The sequence below is a fragment of the Schistocerca nitens genome, chromosome 5, assembly GCF_023898315.1.
Source record: "Schistocerca nitens isolate TAMUIC-IGC-003100 chromosome 5, iqSchNite1.1, whole genome shotgun sequence".
NCBI classification, from domain to species: Eukaryota; Metazoa; Arthropoda; class Insecta; order Orthoptera; family Acrididae; genus Schistocerca; species Schistocerca nitens.
This window is the reverse complement of record NC_064618.1, coordinates 734,150,941-734,167,892: the sequence shown is the minus strand read 5'-3', so window position 1 is coordinate 734,167,892 and position 16,952 is coordinate 734,150,941. Positions and strand designations below refer to the sequence as shown.

The 16,952-nt window shown below is 39.6% G+C and overlaps 1 protein-coding gene across 1 annotated transcript in view; it reads left to right on the top strand.

The window, feature by feature from the left end:
* Positions 1–16,952, top strand: part of LOC126259755 (queuine tRNA-ribosyltransferase accessory subunit 2) — a 109,910-nt gene that overhangs the window by 48,263 nt on the left and 44,695 nt on the right. The window contains exons 5-6 of the mRNA XM_049956746.1: positions 11,194–11,382; positions 13,413–13,594. Of these exons, the coding sequence (XP_049812703.1) occupies positions 11,194–11,382; positions 13,413–13,594 (371 nt within the window). The remainder of the gene's footprint in view (positions 1–11,193; positions 11,383–13,412; positions 13,595–16,952) is intronic.

The following is a 16,952-nucleotide window of genomic DNA, read 5'->3' as shown; positions in this document are numbered from 1 at the left end:
ACTGTTGCCATCTGCATGTGTGCATGTCACTATCCTAAGACTTTTTTCACCTCATTGTAGTTCCACAAAGGCGTAAAACTCAGTTTAGTCTGCTTGTTCACAAAGTTCGGAGTGCCATGGCGTATGCAATGGAGTCAGAGTTGATATTATATTTTCTGACTTGTAAAATGCCTCCAATAAAATGCTAAACCATTACCTAGTAAACTAGATATGTGCCTACAGAATATCTGAGCAGATATATGAATGAACTGAAGACTCCCTAGCAAACAGAACCCAGTAAGTCATTCTGAAAGGGGAAACATCATCAGAAGGAAAATCAATGTCCAGTATTTTTTTCAGAGAAGCGGTTTAGGACCATCGTTGTTCACAATATATGCAAGCAACTTAGCAGGCAATGAGCTTTTTGAAGAAGTTTTCAACTGACACAATTGTGCACTACTGGCCATTAAAATTGCTACACCACGAAGATGACGTGCCACAGACGTGAAATTTAACCGACAGCAAGAAGATGCTGTGATATGCAAATGATTAGCTTTTCAGAGCATCCACACAAGGTTGGCGCCGGTGGCGACACCTACATGCTGACACGAGGAAATTTTCCAACCAATTTCTCATACACAAACAGCAGTTGACCGATGTTGCCTGGTGAAATGTTGTTGTGATGCCTCATGTAAGGAGGAGAAATGCGTACCATCACGTTTCCGACTTTAGTAAAAGTTGGATTGTAACCTATCGTGATTGCGGTTTATCGTATCGCGACATTGCTGTTCGTGTTGGTCGAGATCCAATGACTGTTAGCAGAATATGAAATTGGTGGGTTCAGGAGGGTAATACGGAACACCGTGCTGGATCCCAAAGACCTCGTATCACTAGCAGTCGAGATCACAGGCATCTTATCTGCATGGCTGTAATGGATCATGCAGCCACGTATCGATCCCTGAGTCAACAGATGGGGACGTTTGCAACACAACAACCATCTGCACGAACAGTTCGACGACATTTGCAGCAGCATGGACTATCAGCTCGGAGACTGTGGCTGCGGTTACCCTTGACACTGCATCACTGACAGGAGCGTCTGCGATGGTGTACTCAATGACGAACCTGGGTGCACAAATGGCAAAATGTCATTTTTTTTTTTTTTTCGGATGAATCCAGGTTCTGTTTACAGCCTCTTGATGGTCACATGCGTGTTTGGCGACATCGCAGTGAATGCACATTGGAAGCGTGCATTCGTCATCGCCATACTGGCATATCACCCGGCATGATGGTATGGGGTGCCATTGGTTACACATCTCGGTCACCTCTTGTTCCCATTGACGGCACTTTGAACAGTGGACATTACATTTCAGATCTGTTGCGACCCGTGTTTCTACCCTTCATTCAATCCCTGCAGAACCCTACATTCCAGCAGGATAATGCATGACCACATGTTGCAGGTACTGTACGGGCCTTTCTGGATGCAGAAAATGTTCGACTGCTGCCCTGGCCAGCACATTCTCCAGATCTCTCACCAATTGAAAACGTCTGGTCAATGGTGGCCGAGCAACTGGCTCGTCACAATACGCCAGTCACTACTCTTGATGAACTGTGGTATCGTGTTGAAGCTGTATGGGCAGCTGTACCTGTACACGCCATCTAAGCTCTGTTTGACTCAATGCCCAGGCATATCAAGGCCGTTATCACTGCCAGATGTGGTTGTTCTGGGTACTGATTTCTCAGGATCTATGCACCCAAATTGCGTGAAAATGTAATCACATGTCAGTTCTAGTGTAATATATTTGTCCAATGAATACCCGTTCATCATCTGCATTTCTTCTTGATGTAACAATTTTAATGGCCAGTAGTGTACATAAGGAGATTTCGTTGTTAGAAAATTGTTACAAAAGGCTTCAAGTTCATGATGAACTGCAGTTAGTGCAAAGGTGGGCATACAGCCATAGTAAATAAATATAAAGAAAACTATGTTATTAGTCAAAAAGACCCAATATTATATGTATACACAATCAGTAATCACTGGAATCATTGACAACCGTGAAGTATTTGCTAGCTGAGATATGGGAAGGTTAACATCGTAGATATTTATTGTAAGAACTTGTAAAACTACACTGCCCGACAAAGAAAGTGAAGCACCCAGAGGGTGTGGGGGATGTCTATGTAACTTCATATACATCCACACCATTGATGGGTGTGGAAATAAGTAAAGCTAAAGTTCTCTGTAACAGATAGAATGGTCACCAGAGTGCATTAGTGCCCCATCTGTAGTGTTGTCACCAGACCTGGTAGGGTTATAAAGGGCATGAATAGTGTCACATGTTAAGTGATCACTGTGAAGGACACAGAGGTGTCGTGAACTGGTGTGAGACAGCATTATCAGCTCCTAACAGAGTTTGAATGGGGTGTCGTTATGTGCCTCCATATGGCCGGTTAGTCGAATCAGGAAATATCCAGATTTGTGGGGCATTTGGATGTGGCACTAACTAGATGATGGACTGCATGGGAGCTTGTGGGGAGGCATAATCAGTGAGATTCTGGTCGACCGTGTCTGACTGCTATAAAAGGAAGATCGCCATATTGTGCACCTTACACTGCCGGGAACCCTAGACCATTCGAGAACAAGTAATGGACTCCATGCAGGATTCTATGTCATCCCATTCCATTGGCCAGAGAGTAGCAGCGGCCAGAACAGGTGATTACCACACCGTGAGTAAACTGCTTTTAACATCACAGTGCAAATGTTTTTATTTAGAGTGGTGCTGTGACTGATGAGAAGAATGGCTTGCTGATAATGATGCTGCACTGTATTCAGCAATGAACCACAGTTCTACATTACCCTATATGCTTATTGTCGACGAGTCTGGCGTTGACCACAGAAGAGATCCCATTGTTTCAATGTTTTGGGGAAGCACAGCAGTGTTACTCTTGGTGTCGCGGTGTGGGGAGACATCGTATGTAACATTAGGTCACGGCTGGTAGTGACTGAGGGAATTTTGACGGCACAGTGGTATCTCACGGATAGCCTACAGTCTCGTGTATTATCTCTCGTGCTGAAAAATGACATCATGATACTGTTGCAAAATGCTGCACATCCATACATGCTAAATGTTTGTATGAACTGACTACACGATTTCGACAGACTCTCATGGCCAACAAAATCCCCATATCTGTCCCTGATGTAACATGTGTGGGACCAGCTTGGATTTCAACTTCATCTCAGTGCTAGTACCCAGGATACCAAGGACCAGATACAACAGTTGTATACCAGCTTGCTTCAGGAAAGGATACAATGTCTTCCCTGCCAAATCAGTGCATACATCCAGTTCAGAGGAGGTGCAATGTCGTAGTGATATGTGGGCTGATACTGACAAGTTCTTTATACATTTGGCTCGATAATGTAATGACTGAAATAATTTCAAGTCCCCCTTAACCTATGCAGTTCCATTTTCTTTTCCTCAGCCGCTCCATGTGCTTCACATTTTTTGTCAGACAGTGTATTTTTCAAGCAACTGCTCTTTTTTGTGTTTCTGGAACTCAATAAAATTCAGAAATTTGGTTCTATGCACCCCGTAGAGACTCTACTCTCAAAAGCTCTGATGTGTTACATCCCAGTAAGAACTAAGAAATGTACTACTTTCTCCAGTTTTAGCATAATGACCATGACAATTAAATTGATAAATTTGAATACAGACAGAGAGGTACCATTTTTTTTCCTGCACACCATGCTGAAACAGAATGAAGAGGGAGGGAAATGATTCTAGTACATGTCTGCTCCATCAAGTAAGTTTGAGAGGTAGAAACATTTGAAAAAAATAAGTGTGTGAAGAAAACAGTACCAAAATTTACTTTTTGTGGGCTTCACATTTTGTCAATTAAGACAACAGTTAGTATAGCAGTTAAGAAGTGAAAAAACATTTATAAACTTTCAAAGATTTCTTAAACTGGTTGTGTAGTTCAAGGGGGGGAATCTTAAACAAAGATGGTTACTAATGCAAATATATTATTCACGAAGTAATGACAGATGAGATATAGAAAGCTAATTTGAGGTATGAAGAAAGGAAAGTTAGATGAAGATTACGGTAGCTCAATAGAATGGTGGAATGGGAAGGAAAATTAATGCAAAAGGAGCCTGCAAAATTATTTATTGAATGTGCATGCCAGAAGATACTTCTCGAAGACTGGAACAATGCACTAATTGCTTTACTTTAAATTTTCACAAACATTATCACCAATCACCTAGAAAAAAAACTCATGATGTCAGTCTGGCACAGGAACAATGTGGCTCCAGATGTGGATATAGCACAACAGGCCATTTCTGGCTTCAGTTGAGTTGCCAGAGACTGCAGTCACATGTGTATAAGTTGTGTTTTCATTAGTTAGTGTGTGTGTGTGTGTGTGTGTGTGTGTTTGTGTTTTTTTAAATACTAAGGCCTTGCTGCCCGAAAGCTTATTTGTGACAGTCTTCTTGTTGTGCGTATCTGCTACTCTGCTATATGGTGGTAACAACAGGCTACATGTGAGTCATGAGCATTGAGTCTGAATTGTTACTATGCCTGTGAGTCATAACTTCTGAGAAATATTTTGACCCCATTTTGAATGAATCTGTATTAATAGCACATGAGTAACAAATCAGTTGACTCTCCTTATGGTAATACTCTGAAGAAAGTTCATGTTTGTACTAGATTTCCATTAGACTTCATCTCGATAGCCAAAATTCTCAGTTGAAAGAGTTTTGGAGTATTCAGAGCATTCTTCTTCTTATGTTTGTGCCTTTATCCCATGGTTTCGCCAGTTAGCATGGTTAGGGTTGGATTTGGCAAGGTTAATGTTAAGGGGTGGCCAGATACCCCTCCTGCCGCCACCCCGTAGCCCCCAGGACGGAATTAGTGCACCCCAGCTGTCTGCATCTAGTGTAATCCATGGAATAGTGTGAACATGTTCAGATGTCTGTGTGTCGTGTAACTGAGGTGGGACCTGGGGGCCAGCCTGGTATTCACCTAGTGGGATGTGGAAAACTGCCTGAAAACCACATCTGGGCTGGCTGGCACATCGGCCTTCGTCTTCAATCCGCTGGGTGGATTTGATCGGGGGCCAGCGCGCCTACCTGAGTTCAGGAAGCAGCGGTGCATTAGTGCTCTTGGCTAACCTGGTGGGTATTCAGAACATTGGACTGGGAAAATGAAGAAAGAATATGTTACTGGAACATATATGAACCACCTTCGTTTGCTGATGTGTCTTGAGCAAATAGAACAACTTAATAAAGCAAGTTTAAAAGTAGACCTGGAAATCAGTTATCATAAGTCTAAAATAATCTGTTATCAGCGCTTCAGAAAAAAATAGTGCAAAGTAACGGTGAAGTCTCAGAGCTAATTGAGGAGTTTTTATATTCAGAAGACTTGGCTGAATAGCAAAAGAAATGGACAGAATGGTAAAAATGTCTTTGAGGGCATTAGACAAAGTAAGTAGGGTTTTACTAATTTTTGCTCATCAGGCAATTTGAAGGTTCATATTGGTATTTGTGAGAGATAATTGACAGTATACTGGAGTAAAAGATATTAATGTGAGAGTAATGAACATGAAAGGGATGTTGGTAGTCATATAGCCATGTGAATAGATGGTAGATGGATCACAAAAGTTCATGGTGTCTGTATCAAAATGCTATATTCAAATTGCTCTCAACACAAAATTAAATGAAATCAATTTATTTCCTTCTCAAAAATAATTTGTATGTCAAGTTAAGTTAAAAAATCAAATCAAAACACTTACACTTGAGCCTCAGCAGTGACACTAAGAATGTGTAGTCTGTATTCAGTTTCCATCCAGGTCCTTTGCAGTATGTCCGGAAGGATAGTGCCTATAACTTCCACTCTGAGTAAGAAGTCTTGAAGGTCCTGCACTGCAGTGGCAAACATCCTGTCTTCCACGTAGCTCCAGGGGGAAAAGAAAATAATAATAATAATAATAATAATAATAATAAATCAATTGGAGTGATAACAGGAGATCAAGGAGGCCAATTCATGGGTCCATCTCATCCAATTCAGTGCCCTGCAAATGTTTGATTTTGAGTTGTCCAAACAGCCAATGACCAGTGATGTGGGGCACAATGTTGTTGCAACCAAAGGCTTGGTTACAGGTCTTCAGCCTCAGGAAAAGCAAACATATCCAACAGTCTATGGACATCATTCCTGTGACAGTCTCGTTAGCAAAGAACAGTCCAGTTACATTGTTGCACAAAAGTCTCCTCCAAACATTCACTTTCGTGCTCTTGCACACCTTTTCCCAGTGAATTCCGTGACACCCAAATGTGAACGTTACAATTATTCACAGTTTCAGAGACATGGAATGTGGCCTCACCAGAAAACATAACACTTGATAAGAAAGCACATTTCCGGTCGATTCGGTTAAACATTTCAAGTGGAAATCCATATCACTGTTGCAGACTTTATGGCTGCAGAATCAGCACCTTGTATGAATATAGATACAACCACCTTTCGAAGACCTTACAAACAGTTGCTCTTGGCATGTGTAGTTCCCTTGAAGCCTGGTGAAATGATTTGCATGGACTTAGTTAGAACGCATGGCAAACATTCTCAACTTGTTTTTCAGAGCTAAGCTATGGTGACCCTCTGCATGCTGCTTCAGAATGCTGCCAGTATCCAGAAACTGCTTGCGCCATGCTTTTATCCTCTTTGTGTTGGGTGCTGTTTCCCTGCAAAAAGAACAAAACTGCTTTTGCACCATCACAGTGGGTTCAAACGCTGCATACCAAAGCACAGTTTGTACTTTTTCCTGAACTGATGCTATTTTCGCTTGGGCAGACAACAGTGAAAAAACGTGTCGAACGTTGATAAAAATGAGGCAGCCACTTAGATCATTTCGCACCCAACAGACAAGTCAGACCTGAAACAAAGAAAGATTTACTATTTTTAAACTGCCTCAGAAAACACGGCATTTCAGTGTAGACACCTGTATTTCACTGGATGCCAAGAAATAACAAAAGACTAAGACAGTGACCTAGTGAAACATGGGTGGATGACACTAAAAACATGCAGCAGTAACAAGAAGCATAAAGCTATACACAGAAATGCATGGCAAAATCTGAAGGATGCTATTACCCAGCTGTGGATATGAAATGGACAGTACTATGATGATATGATGAGCATTGTGATGTACCACTTATTAAACAGACAGTAGTGTTAAAAGAAACTGCTTAATTTTATTAGTGCTTATTTTTGTTACTCAGGTTGCTTGGCCTGTCAAGTAATATAAGAAAAGCCACTGCTGCTCTCATAGACATGAAGGCATTCAAAATAATTGGAGTTTGAACTGTTGGAGTTATGGCTTTAAAGTTAAGAATACATTGATAGGCAGAGATATAGGGATCTGTGATACTTTGTTAATAGAGTAACAAAAATAATCAATTTTTGACTATATAATGAGCCATGGAACCTTGTTGTTGGTGGAGAAACTTGCATATTTCAGTGACACAGATAGCTGTAGTGTAGGTGCAACCACAATGGGGGGGGGGGGGGGGGTAATCTGTTGACAGGCCAGAAAAATGTGTGATTCTTGAAGAGGGGCAGCAGCCTTTCAGTAGTTGCAGGTGCAACAGTCTGAATGATTGACTGATATGGCCATGTATGGTTAAATGATGATGGTGTTCTTTTAGATAAAATATTCTGGAGGTAAAATATTCTCCCATTCGGATCTCTGTGCGGGGACTATACAGGAGGATGTCGTTATCAGGAGAAACAAAGCTGCCATTCTATGAATCGGCGCATAGAATATCGGATCCCTTAATTGGGCAGGTAGGTCAGAAAATTAAAAAGTGAAATGGGTAGGTTAAAGTTAGATATAGTGGAAGTTACTGAAGTTCAGTGGCAGGAGGAGCAGGTGAATGCAGGGTTATAAACACAAAATCAAATAGGGGTAGTAGGTTTAATAATGAATAAGAAGATGGGAATGTGGGTAAGCTGCTATGAGCAGCATATTAAGCACATTACAGCCAATAGGCATGAAGCCCACATCCAGCACAGTACTACTAGTTTATGTGCCAACTTGCTCTGCAGGTGATGAAGAGACGGAAAAAATGTATGATGAGATAAAATAAATTATTTAGATAGTTAAGGGATATGAAAATTTAATAGTCAAGAGTGACTGTAATTCATTAGTATGAGAAGGAAGAGAAGGAAAAATAGTTTGTGAATGTGGACTAGGGGGAAAGAAATGAAACAGGAAGCCACCTGGTAGAATTTTGCACAGAGCATAATTTTTTCATAACTACCACTTGGTTTAAGAATCATGAAAGAAGGTTGTATGCATGGAAGAGAACTGGAGACACCAAATTGATTCAGATTGATTATATGAGGATAACACAGAGATTTCAGAACCAGATTTTAAATTTAAGACATTTTTATGGGCAGATGTGGACTCTGACAACAATTTATTGGTTATGAACTGTAGATTAAAACACAAGAAACTGAGTAGAGATTTAAGGAGACGAGACCTTGATAAACTGAAATAAACTGAAAGAAGTAGAGGTTGTAGAGAGTTTCAAAGGGAGCATTAGAAACTTTTTGTCTGTGAAGAACAGGGGAAAGGAATACAGTAGGAGAAATATGGATAGCTTTGAGAGATGAAATAGTGAAGGCAGCAGAGGATCAAGTAGGTAAATTGATGAGAGCTATTAGAAATTCTTGGTTAACAAAGAGATATTGAATGTAATTGAAGAAAGGAGAAAATATAAAAATGCAGGCGAAAAGGTATATAAACTTCTAAAAAGCGAGATTGATAGGAAATACACATTGGCTGAGCCAGGAATGGCTAGAGGTCAAATGTAAGGATGTAGAAGCATATATCACTAAGGGAAAGATAAATGCCACCCACACTAAAATTAAAGAGATCTTTGGAGAAAAGAGGACGACTTGTATGAATATCAAGAGCTCAGGTGGAAAAACAGTCTTAAGCAAAGGAAAGAAAGCAGAAAGGTGGAAGGAGTACATAGAGGGCCTATACAAGGACAATGTACTTAAGGGCAATATTATGGAAATGGAACAGGACATAGATGAAGATGAGGTGGGAGATACGTTACTGCATGAAGAATTTGACAGAACACTAAAAGACCTATGATGAAACAAGGTGCCAGGCATATACAAGGACTACTCATAGCCTTGGGAGAGCCACCCATGACAAAACTAGTCCATCTGATGTGCAAGATGTATAAGACAGGTGAAATATATTCGGACTTCAAGAGAAATATAATAAATCCAATTCCAAAGAAAGCAGGTGCTGACAGGTGTGAAAATTAGTGAACTATCAGTTTAGTAAGTCACAGTTGCAAAATACAACACGAATTCTTTATAGAAGAATGGAAAAATTTGTAGAAGCCAACCTCGATGAGGATCAGTTCAGATTCTGGAGAAATGTTATAACACATGAGGCTGTACTGACCCTACAACTTCTTATAGAAGATAGGTTAAGGAAAGGCAAACCTACGTTTGTAGCATTTGTAGATTTAGAGAAAGCTTTTGACGAAGTTGACTGGAATACTCGCTTTCAAATCTAAAGGTGGCAGGGGTAAAATATAGGGATGTAAGGCTATTTACTATTTGTACAGAAACCATATGGCAGTTATAAGAGTCGAGGGGCATGGAAGGGAAGCAGTGGTTGAGAAGGGAATGTGACAGGGTTGTAGCCTATCCCTTATGTTATTCAATCTGTATATTGAGCAAACATAAACAAAACAAAAGAAAAATTTGGAGTAGGAATTAAATGCCAGGGAAAAGAAATAAAAACTTTGAGGTTTGTTGATGCCATTGCAATTCTGTCAGAAACAGCGAAGGACTTGGAAGAGAATTTGAATGGAATGGACACTGTCTTGAAAGGAAGATATAAGATGAACATAAACTAAAGCAAAACAAGGCTAATGGAATGTAGTTGAATTAATTCAGGCAGTGCTGAGGGAATTAGATTAGTAAATGATGCAGTTAAAGTAATAGATGAGTTTTGCTATTTGGGCAGCAAAATAACTGATGATTATTGAAGTAGGGAGGATATTAAATGTAGACTGGCAATGGCAAGAAAGGCATTGCTAAAGAAGAAGAATTTGTTAACATTGAGTGCCAGGAAGTCTTTTCTGAAAATATTTGTATGGAGTGTAGCCATATATGGACGTGAAATGTGGACAATAAACAGTTTAGGCAAGAAGAGAATAGAAGCTTTTGAAATGTGGTGCTATAGAAGAATGCTGAAGATTAGATGGGTAGATCATGTAATGAAGGAGGAGGTACTGAATGGAATTGGGGAAAAAAGAAGTTTGTGGCACAGTCTGACTAGAAGGAGAGATTGGTTGGTAGGACACATTCTGAGACATCAGTGCCTCACCAACTTATTATTGGGGGGAGTGTGAGAGGTAAAAATCATAAAGGGGGGCCAAGAGATGAATACAGTAAGCAGTTACTGGGATGAAGAGGCTTGCACAGGATGGAGTAGCATGAAGAACTGCATCAAACCAGTCTTCAGACGAAGACCACAACAACAGCAACAACAACAAAGTAATTGGATGGATAAAAACTTCTACCCACCAAGCGGTGGCAGGAGAACACACATATAAAAGAAGGTGCAATGTATGCAGGCTTTTGGAGCCAGTGCAGTCCCCAACAGTCTGTCTTTCCTTCTCATCCCATGTGGTAAGTCTCCCCTGACCTGGGGTTCTGGATGGGTTTTCTGAACTCTAACCCTTTTCCTAATCCTCTCCAGGCCTTCTCCTCCAACCCTTCTGTTGGAAGAAGGAGCCACTGGCTCCAAAACCTTGCACACGGAAAACCTTTTTTGATTTGCTTGGCCTCCTGGTATATAAATGGAGTGCTACTACCAGTTGCTGGTAGTGATGAAAATGCCAGTCAAGCTACCTCTCTGTGTCAATGTTTTATGAAATGGCTAGCTTTTGAGTGATTAATACTGAAATTGTTACTGGAGCAAAACACTAGTTAGTTCATTGTTGGATCCTGCAATCAGATTGTAGTATTCTGGGCTCAGCAGCATAAGAATTCGGTACTTTTAACAAATCACATTAAAGTAAAATATGTCTTTCTTAATTTTTTTGAAATGTTACTTAGTACAGACATTAGTTTGTGTTGTGCTATATTTACTCATAGCAATGTCGTTTCATCACACTTCATGAAATGTGATGTTTTTCAGACATTACAAAGCAGTAGCCTCTTGGCAGTAATTGAAGGAGGATACAGTGTACACGCAAGACAAGAATCGGCCAGAGCTGCATCTCAACATCCTGTATCTGGCTTCGTTATTGATGGCCTACATACCAATGGACCAGATGTGGAGAAAATTACATTCTCTAGCATCAGAGAAGTGATCCAGGAGACTGTGGTAAGTCTGAAAAGTATTTCATTTAGTGAGTAGTAATGCAGGTGTTATGCTTTACGATTAAATACGTTTTTTATGTCACAGAACTAAACAAGTAATCCCACAGTCTTTATACTGTCAACGGTATTTTTTGTTAGAAAATTTGTTGTATGCCATTCATCATCAGTCCTATGATGTAAATTTGACAATTTGGACTATCTTAAATTATCTTGTACTTGTTTCTTTACTGTCAAGAGTTCTGTTAGTTGTTGTGTTCCTTTTTGTCATTTTTAAAATTCATAAGTATCATCCCATGGTGTGAATTGACTTTCGTCAGACTAATGAAATTAAACTTTTCATATCTAGAAATACATGGTGTCTCAAAATGTACTTACAATTATAATGTGTTATAATATCCAAACTAATTAAAATGTTCAATCAATCTATGTTTGGTTTACACGACACACTATCACACATAGTTTTTATGATGTTCAATCAATTTCAACATGTATGCCTTTGGTGACATGCACAACATCTAGTCTGTATTCGGGCTCTACCGATGCGTGTCACAACATGTTCGCATCAACTGTGGCAATGGCAGCAACTATTCAGTTATGTAAATCATTTATGTGCGGGACAGGCATTTAGAAGTAGTTCATTAGTGTAATGTTAGGAGGCCAGGGAATTGGAACACCCCTGGCAATCCAGCGATCTGAAAATACCTTGTCTAGAACATCCCATACTGACTGAGCTCAATGTGGAAGTGCTACATCTTATTGGAAAAGATTGTTTCTTGGCAGTCAGCCAGTTGTTGCAATGCAAACAGCTCCAGCATCTCAAGGTAATTGTTAGAATTAACTGTGGTTCCCCTCCCCCTGCCGAGAAAGGAAATGGTCCTACATTGTGACCACTCATCAAACAACACTACGCATTCACATACCCTTTCCATCACAGTATCCAGATTGGTTGTCCCCTGGATGCAAACATTGTGTTTGTTTACCATACCCCACATGTGGAACATTGCTTTGCCAGGAAATATTTGGTTATTTAGAAAATTTCCATCTTCCTCTAATCAGCGAAGAACGTCCACAGTGAAAGGCATACATTGTGGCTTGTCACCTTGTTTCAGTATGCGCAACAGTACATTTAAATGTTTCTGAAGGAAACACTTGGGATTTGCAGTCCTGTGGCGCCCTGTGAACAGACTTTTGTGGTGAACGTTGGAAAGGCAACTGTATTCATTCTGTGTCAGTGTCACTTCTCCCATGTGATCTAGTATGATGCTTCACATTAACACTTCTTGTCTGCATAAAATTCCTGTACCATTGGCGTATTGATATCTGGAAGGGTGGATGCTCCCTTATCATGTTTGGGAATTCGTATGAAACTGTGTATCTGATTTGGTCTGAATAAAACATTCCACAGACTGAGCCTTATATTGAACCATTGTCATTATGCTTCATTCACAACAATCTGGAACACACACAAACAAAACTTTGCATGTCAGTCTCATAAGCCAAACATGGTGTGAATATCTTAATTAGTTTAGGTGCTATAAGGCACTGAAGTTGTAGCATACCTTTTGAGACACCCTGTATTTGTTATGATCAATTTAATCTACACCACCTTTTTACTACTACTTCCATGCTACGTCAGCTTTTCTTGATAGGTTTGCAAATACGAAATATTTTAGATGCAAAAGAAGCTAGAAATGTATGTGAGATTCATCGGATGACTGGTTTGTTGAATTATGCTTTGAGATCGACACTGCTAACATTGATCAAATTTGTGATTTTTTTCCTAGTGATTCACACAAATTAAATGTATTTTGTCACTCTCCACAATATCTCACTGCCTATTGGAAAAAGATGGAATGCTCTTCATGCTTCTTATGTTCAGGACTTAGCTATAATTATATTCAAAATAAATTCTTTTCTGTGCTCACTACAATTCATATATTTAATATATGTTCAGTTGACATAATAAATCATTGTATTATCATCTTCATTGATATTTTCTCATATAGAGATGTTCGTTTACCATTACTGTTTCAGAAGTTACTTCCAGAAGACAAGCCCCGTATTACTCATGGTTGTTGGAATCCAGATATGGTTCTTAAACTGGTAGAGTCTGGAATTGATGTATTTGACAGCTCATACCCGTTTATTGTGTCAGAGAGAGGATCAGCTTTAGTGTTCTGCAACTCATTGGATTACGAGCACACCAAACAGCACAGGTTTCAGATTGTCTCCGATCTTTTTCTTAGTAGTCTTCTATGTAATGTCGCTCAGGATGCTTCTTTTCTATATTCAGTTTATTGGCAAAGCAATATTTCACTTAGTTTTCCATTTCTGTTCATTTCATGTCATTAATTGTTGTACATGCAGCAGATTTGGGCAAGAAAGCGCAATATTAAAATCTTCTCAATTGCTGACAGGGCTTAAGAATGCTCTTCAGTACTTACAGGAAAAAGGAAGTACGGGGAATTACTTTCTTAGGATCGATCATGTCCCAAAGTGGGATACCTTTTGATGAAAGATGAATATAATAAAAATAGAACATTAGAATTTTTAAATGATTGCAAGCAGATTCTTTATCAGTTAGTTTAGTAGTCAGTGCAGCATATCTAGAATATTAAGCCAGATAAACTTCTTGTAATACTGAGAGTTGTGAATTGTTGTTATCACTTATTCTGGTCTTATTTATCTTAAAGTGTAAATAAGGGAAGGACTATATAGTTGATGCATTGAGTGGTCAAGAGGTACAAGACTGAAAATAGTGCTGACCTATAGAACTATGGTCTTTTTTTAGAGATAACTATCAAAACACACATCCATTTACAGTTGTCTCATGTATATTTGTCCCTGTGTTTATTTCAGTTTAATCCTCCTTTGTTTACTATTCACTCTTCACCTGCTGTACCTAACCTCCAGTTGTCATACTTTAGGAATATATAACTTCTTTTTTCTCCCTTTTGGGTACATACCACTTCTATTGGATCATGGTTCCATCTGAACTGTGCCTGTTCGGAAAAGCATCTCTATCCCTAGCTACAACCAATCCCAAATACTATGCCTGAAATGCAGACAATTCCATGAAATCCTCCAAATGATCTTGCCATAAAAATTCCCATCTTTGGATGCCAGACATCCTTCCATGACGACTTAAAAATGTTCAGATCCCACCAGTCCCTGTTGCTCTCAAATAATAGAAAACCAAATTCCCATGGCACAGACATCTCTAAACTATCTCTGTTCTCTCCTAGAAGAGCACGCACACCATCTCATAAAAGTTGTCCAGTTTACTTTCATCCTACTCCAATACCAAAACACCATTGCTCAACAAGATGATATACCCTGCCTTGCTATTATACCACATTATACCACAAAACCCAGAACCCAAACACATGCAAGACACTGTTGGCAATATGTCCACTAACAACCTTAATCCTGCGTAAGTCCTATCGTAAGGTCTCACCTTAGTGCTGCACCAAAATTCAGTCATGCTAGGCTGGTCAAAAATTTGCTAACCTTCACTTGGTTCCTGCATTGGGAACACTTTTTCGATCCGTGCAATGGAAACAAATTTTTACCATTGATTTCTCATAATCAAAGCTAACATTGAACCTTACCTCTGCCATGTTATAAATCTGTGCAGCTATGAAACTCCCCCACTCCCAAACAACCACCCACTGGTTACCTAAAAGAAATTCCTTACCCCCAACCTGGCGTCATACTCAATTCCCAGGTCCCCTCACAAAAACAGTCCCCAAGGTGGAGGAAAGTGTTACCATCCACAGCTTAAAACAGATCCTGATCTAATCATCCTTCAAACCCGTTTCCTTCCTCACTCAAGTACACCCAACACACACCTCTTGTGAAACTTCCAGCACTGAGGACACAAACCAAGCCCTTCATCTTGTCTATTATGCTCACCTCAGTATGACCCGGAGCCTTGTTCATTGCTGTTGTACACCAAAACTGCCCCTGCCCTTGACCTTGCAGCCATAGTACTACCTCTCCCAACATCCTGCTGACTCGAGACCCATCACCTCATCCTTATGCCCATGCCCAACTATGTTCTTACCCACAAGTATGTACCCTTTGAGGGACGATATAAAAACAAATCGGAGGCAGTGCTATGAGAATCTGCGTAGCATCCTATAAAACAAGCTGATTAAGCTACCTGAGATTATGAACCCCTTGTGTGGTTCAGGTTCATAGATGATATCAACATGATCCAGATCAAAGCATTCTATCCTCATTACTCCACAGCCTTAAAAGCTCTTTTCATCTTTTTCACCTGGTCCTCATCAGCCTAGTGTACCACCTTCCTGGACGTTGACCTCCACTTCTCAAATGGCTCCACAAAAACCTCTGTTCATATAAAGTCTATCAGCCATCGATAGTATCTCCTCTTTGTAGCCGCCATCCTTATAGTCCGGCCACACATGAATGGTACATCCGCAGTGGTGACCAATCCGTTTATGTGCCTGTCAACATTTTGAGTGGTTCATGTATACAGTGAATATTTGTTATTTGTATTCTATCCAGTAGTAGTTTCAAAAAGGTATCTGAAAGTGTTTTGGACTCTGTTCAAGACACAGTTATACGTTACTGAAATACAGGAATTCTAAATAAATTTCAGAGTACTTCTAAAGCATCACCATAAGCACCCAGGAGTTTTCAAGATTTTGATGTATCACATGGATTCTTCATTTTAGGGAGGGAGGAATAATATATTTTCACTTCTTCATTTCAGTTTGATTATTCTGAATGGGAGATTCACTTGTCAGGATATTAACTCTTATCTTGTGGTATTGTTTTTATTTTTTCATTTTTGCTTGTGACGTGTGTGTGTGTGTGTGTGTGTGTGTGTGTGTGTGTGTGTAATCTGTTTTTCCAGTTTTCACATTCCATCTTTGATTTGTATTGTTAGTATACCTCATTTATTATTAATCTGGAATTTGAGTTATAGCTGCTGTTACTTCTGACTTCTTACCAGTGCCCTGTATTTCTTGTGGCATGTTTTCTGTGGTATATCCTTATCGCCACTAATTGTACTTCTCTGCTTGCCCAAACTTTATCTAATTTTCCCTTCCTGTGCAACAAATGTTAATTTTTATAGTAAAGATTTTATATTCTGTGCTCTATATTGAACCAGCTCTGCAGATGTTGCTACTGTTTTCTTTTCTGTTATTTCATACATCTCTAATGTATTCGTGTGGTCTGTTTCTAATTTGATTATATTCTCATGGTTTATGTATCACTTTTGTGCATAATTAATTAGGTGCTCATACACGGCCTATCAAAAAAAGTGAAGCACCCAGGAGACATAGTTGGATGTCAATGTATTCATACAATACACACCACTGTCAGCATGTATGAGGTGTGATTAAGAAATACAGTGAATAATTTTATTAGAAACAAAGTAATAAGCTTACGTGGAATTTGATTTAATCTCCTTCAAATTAATGCCCTTGGCTAGCAGTGCACTTATCCCATCGTTGAGTCTATGACTGGAAGCATTTCTGGAGGGCTTCTTTTGGAATGGTGTCCAGATGCTGTGTTGTATCCCTCTGAAACATTAGGAGT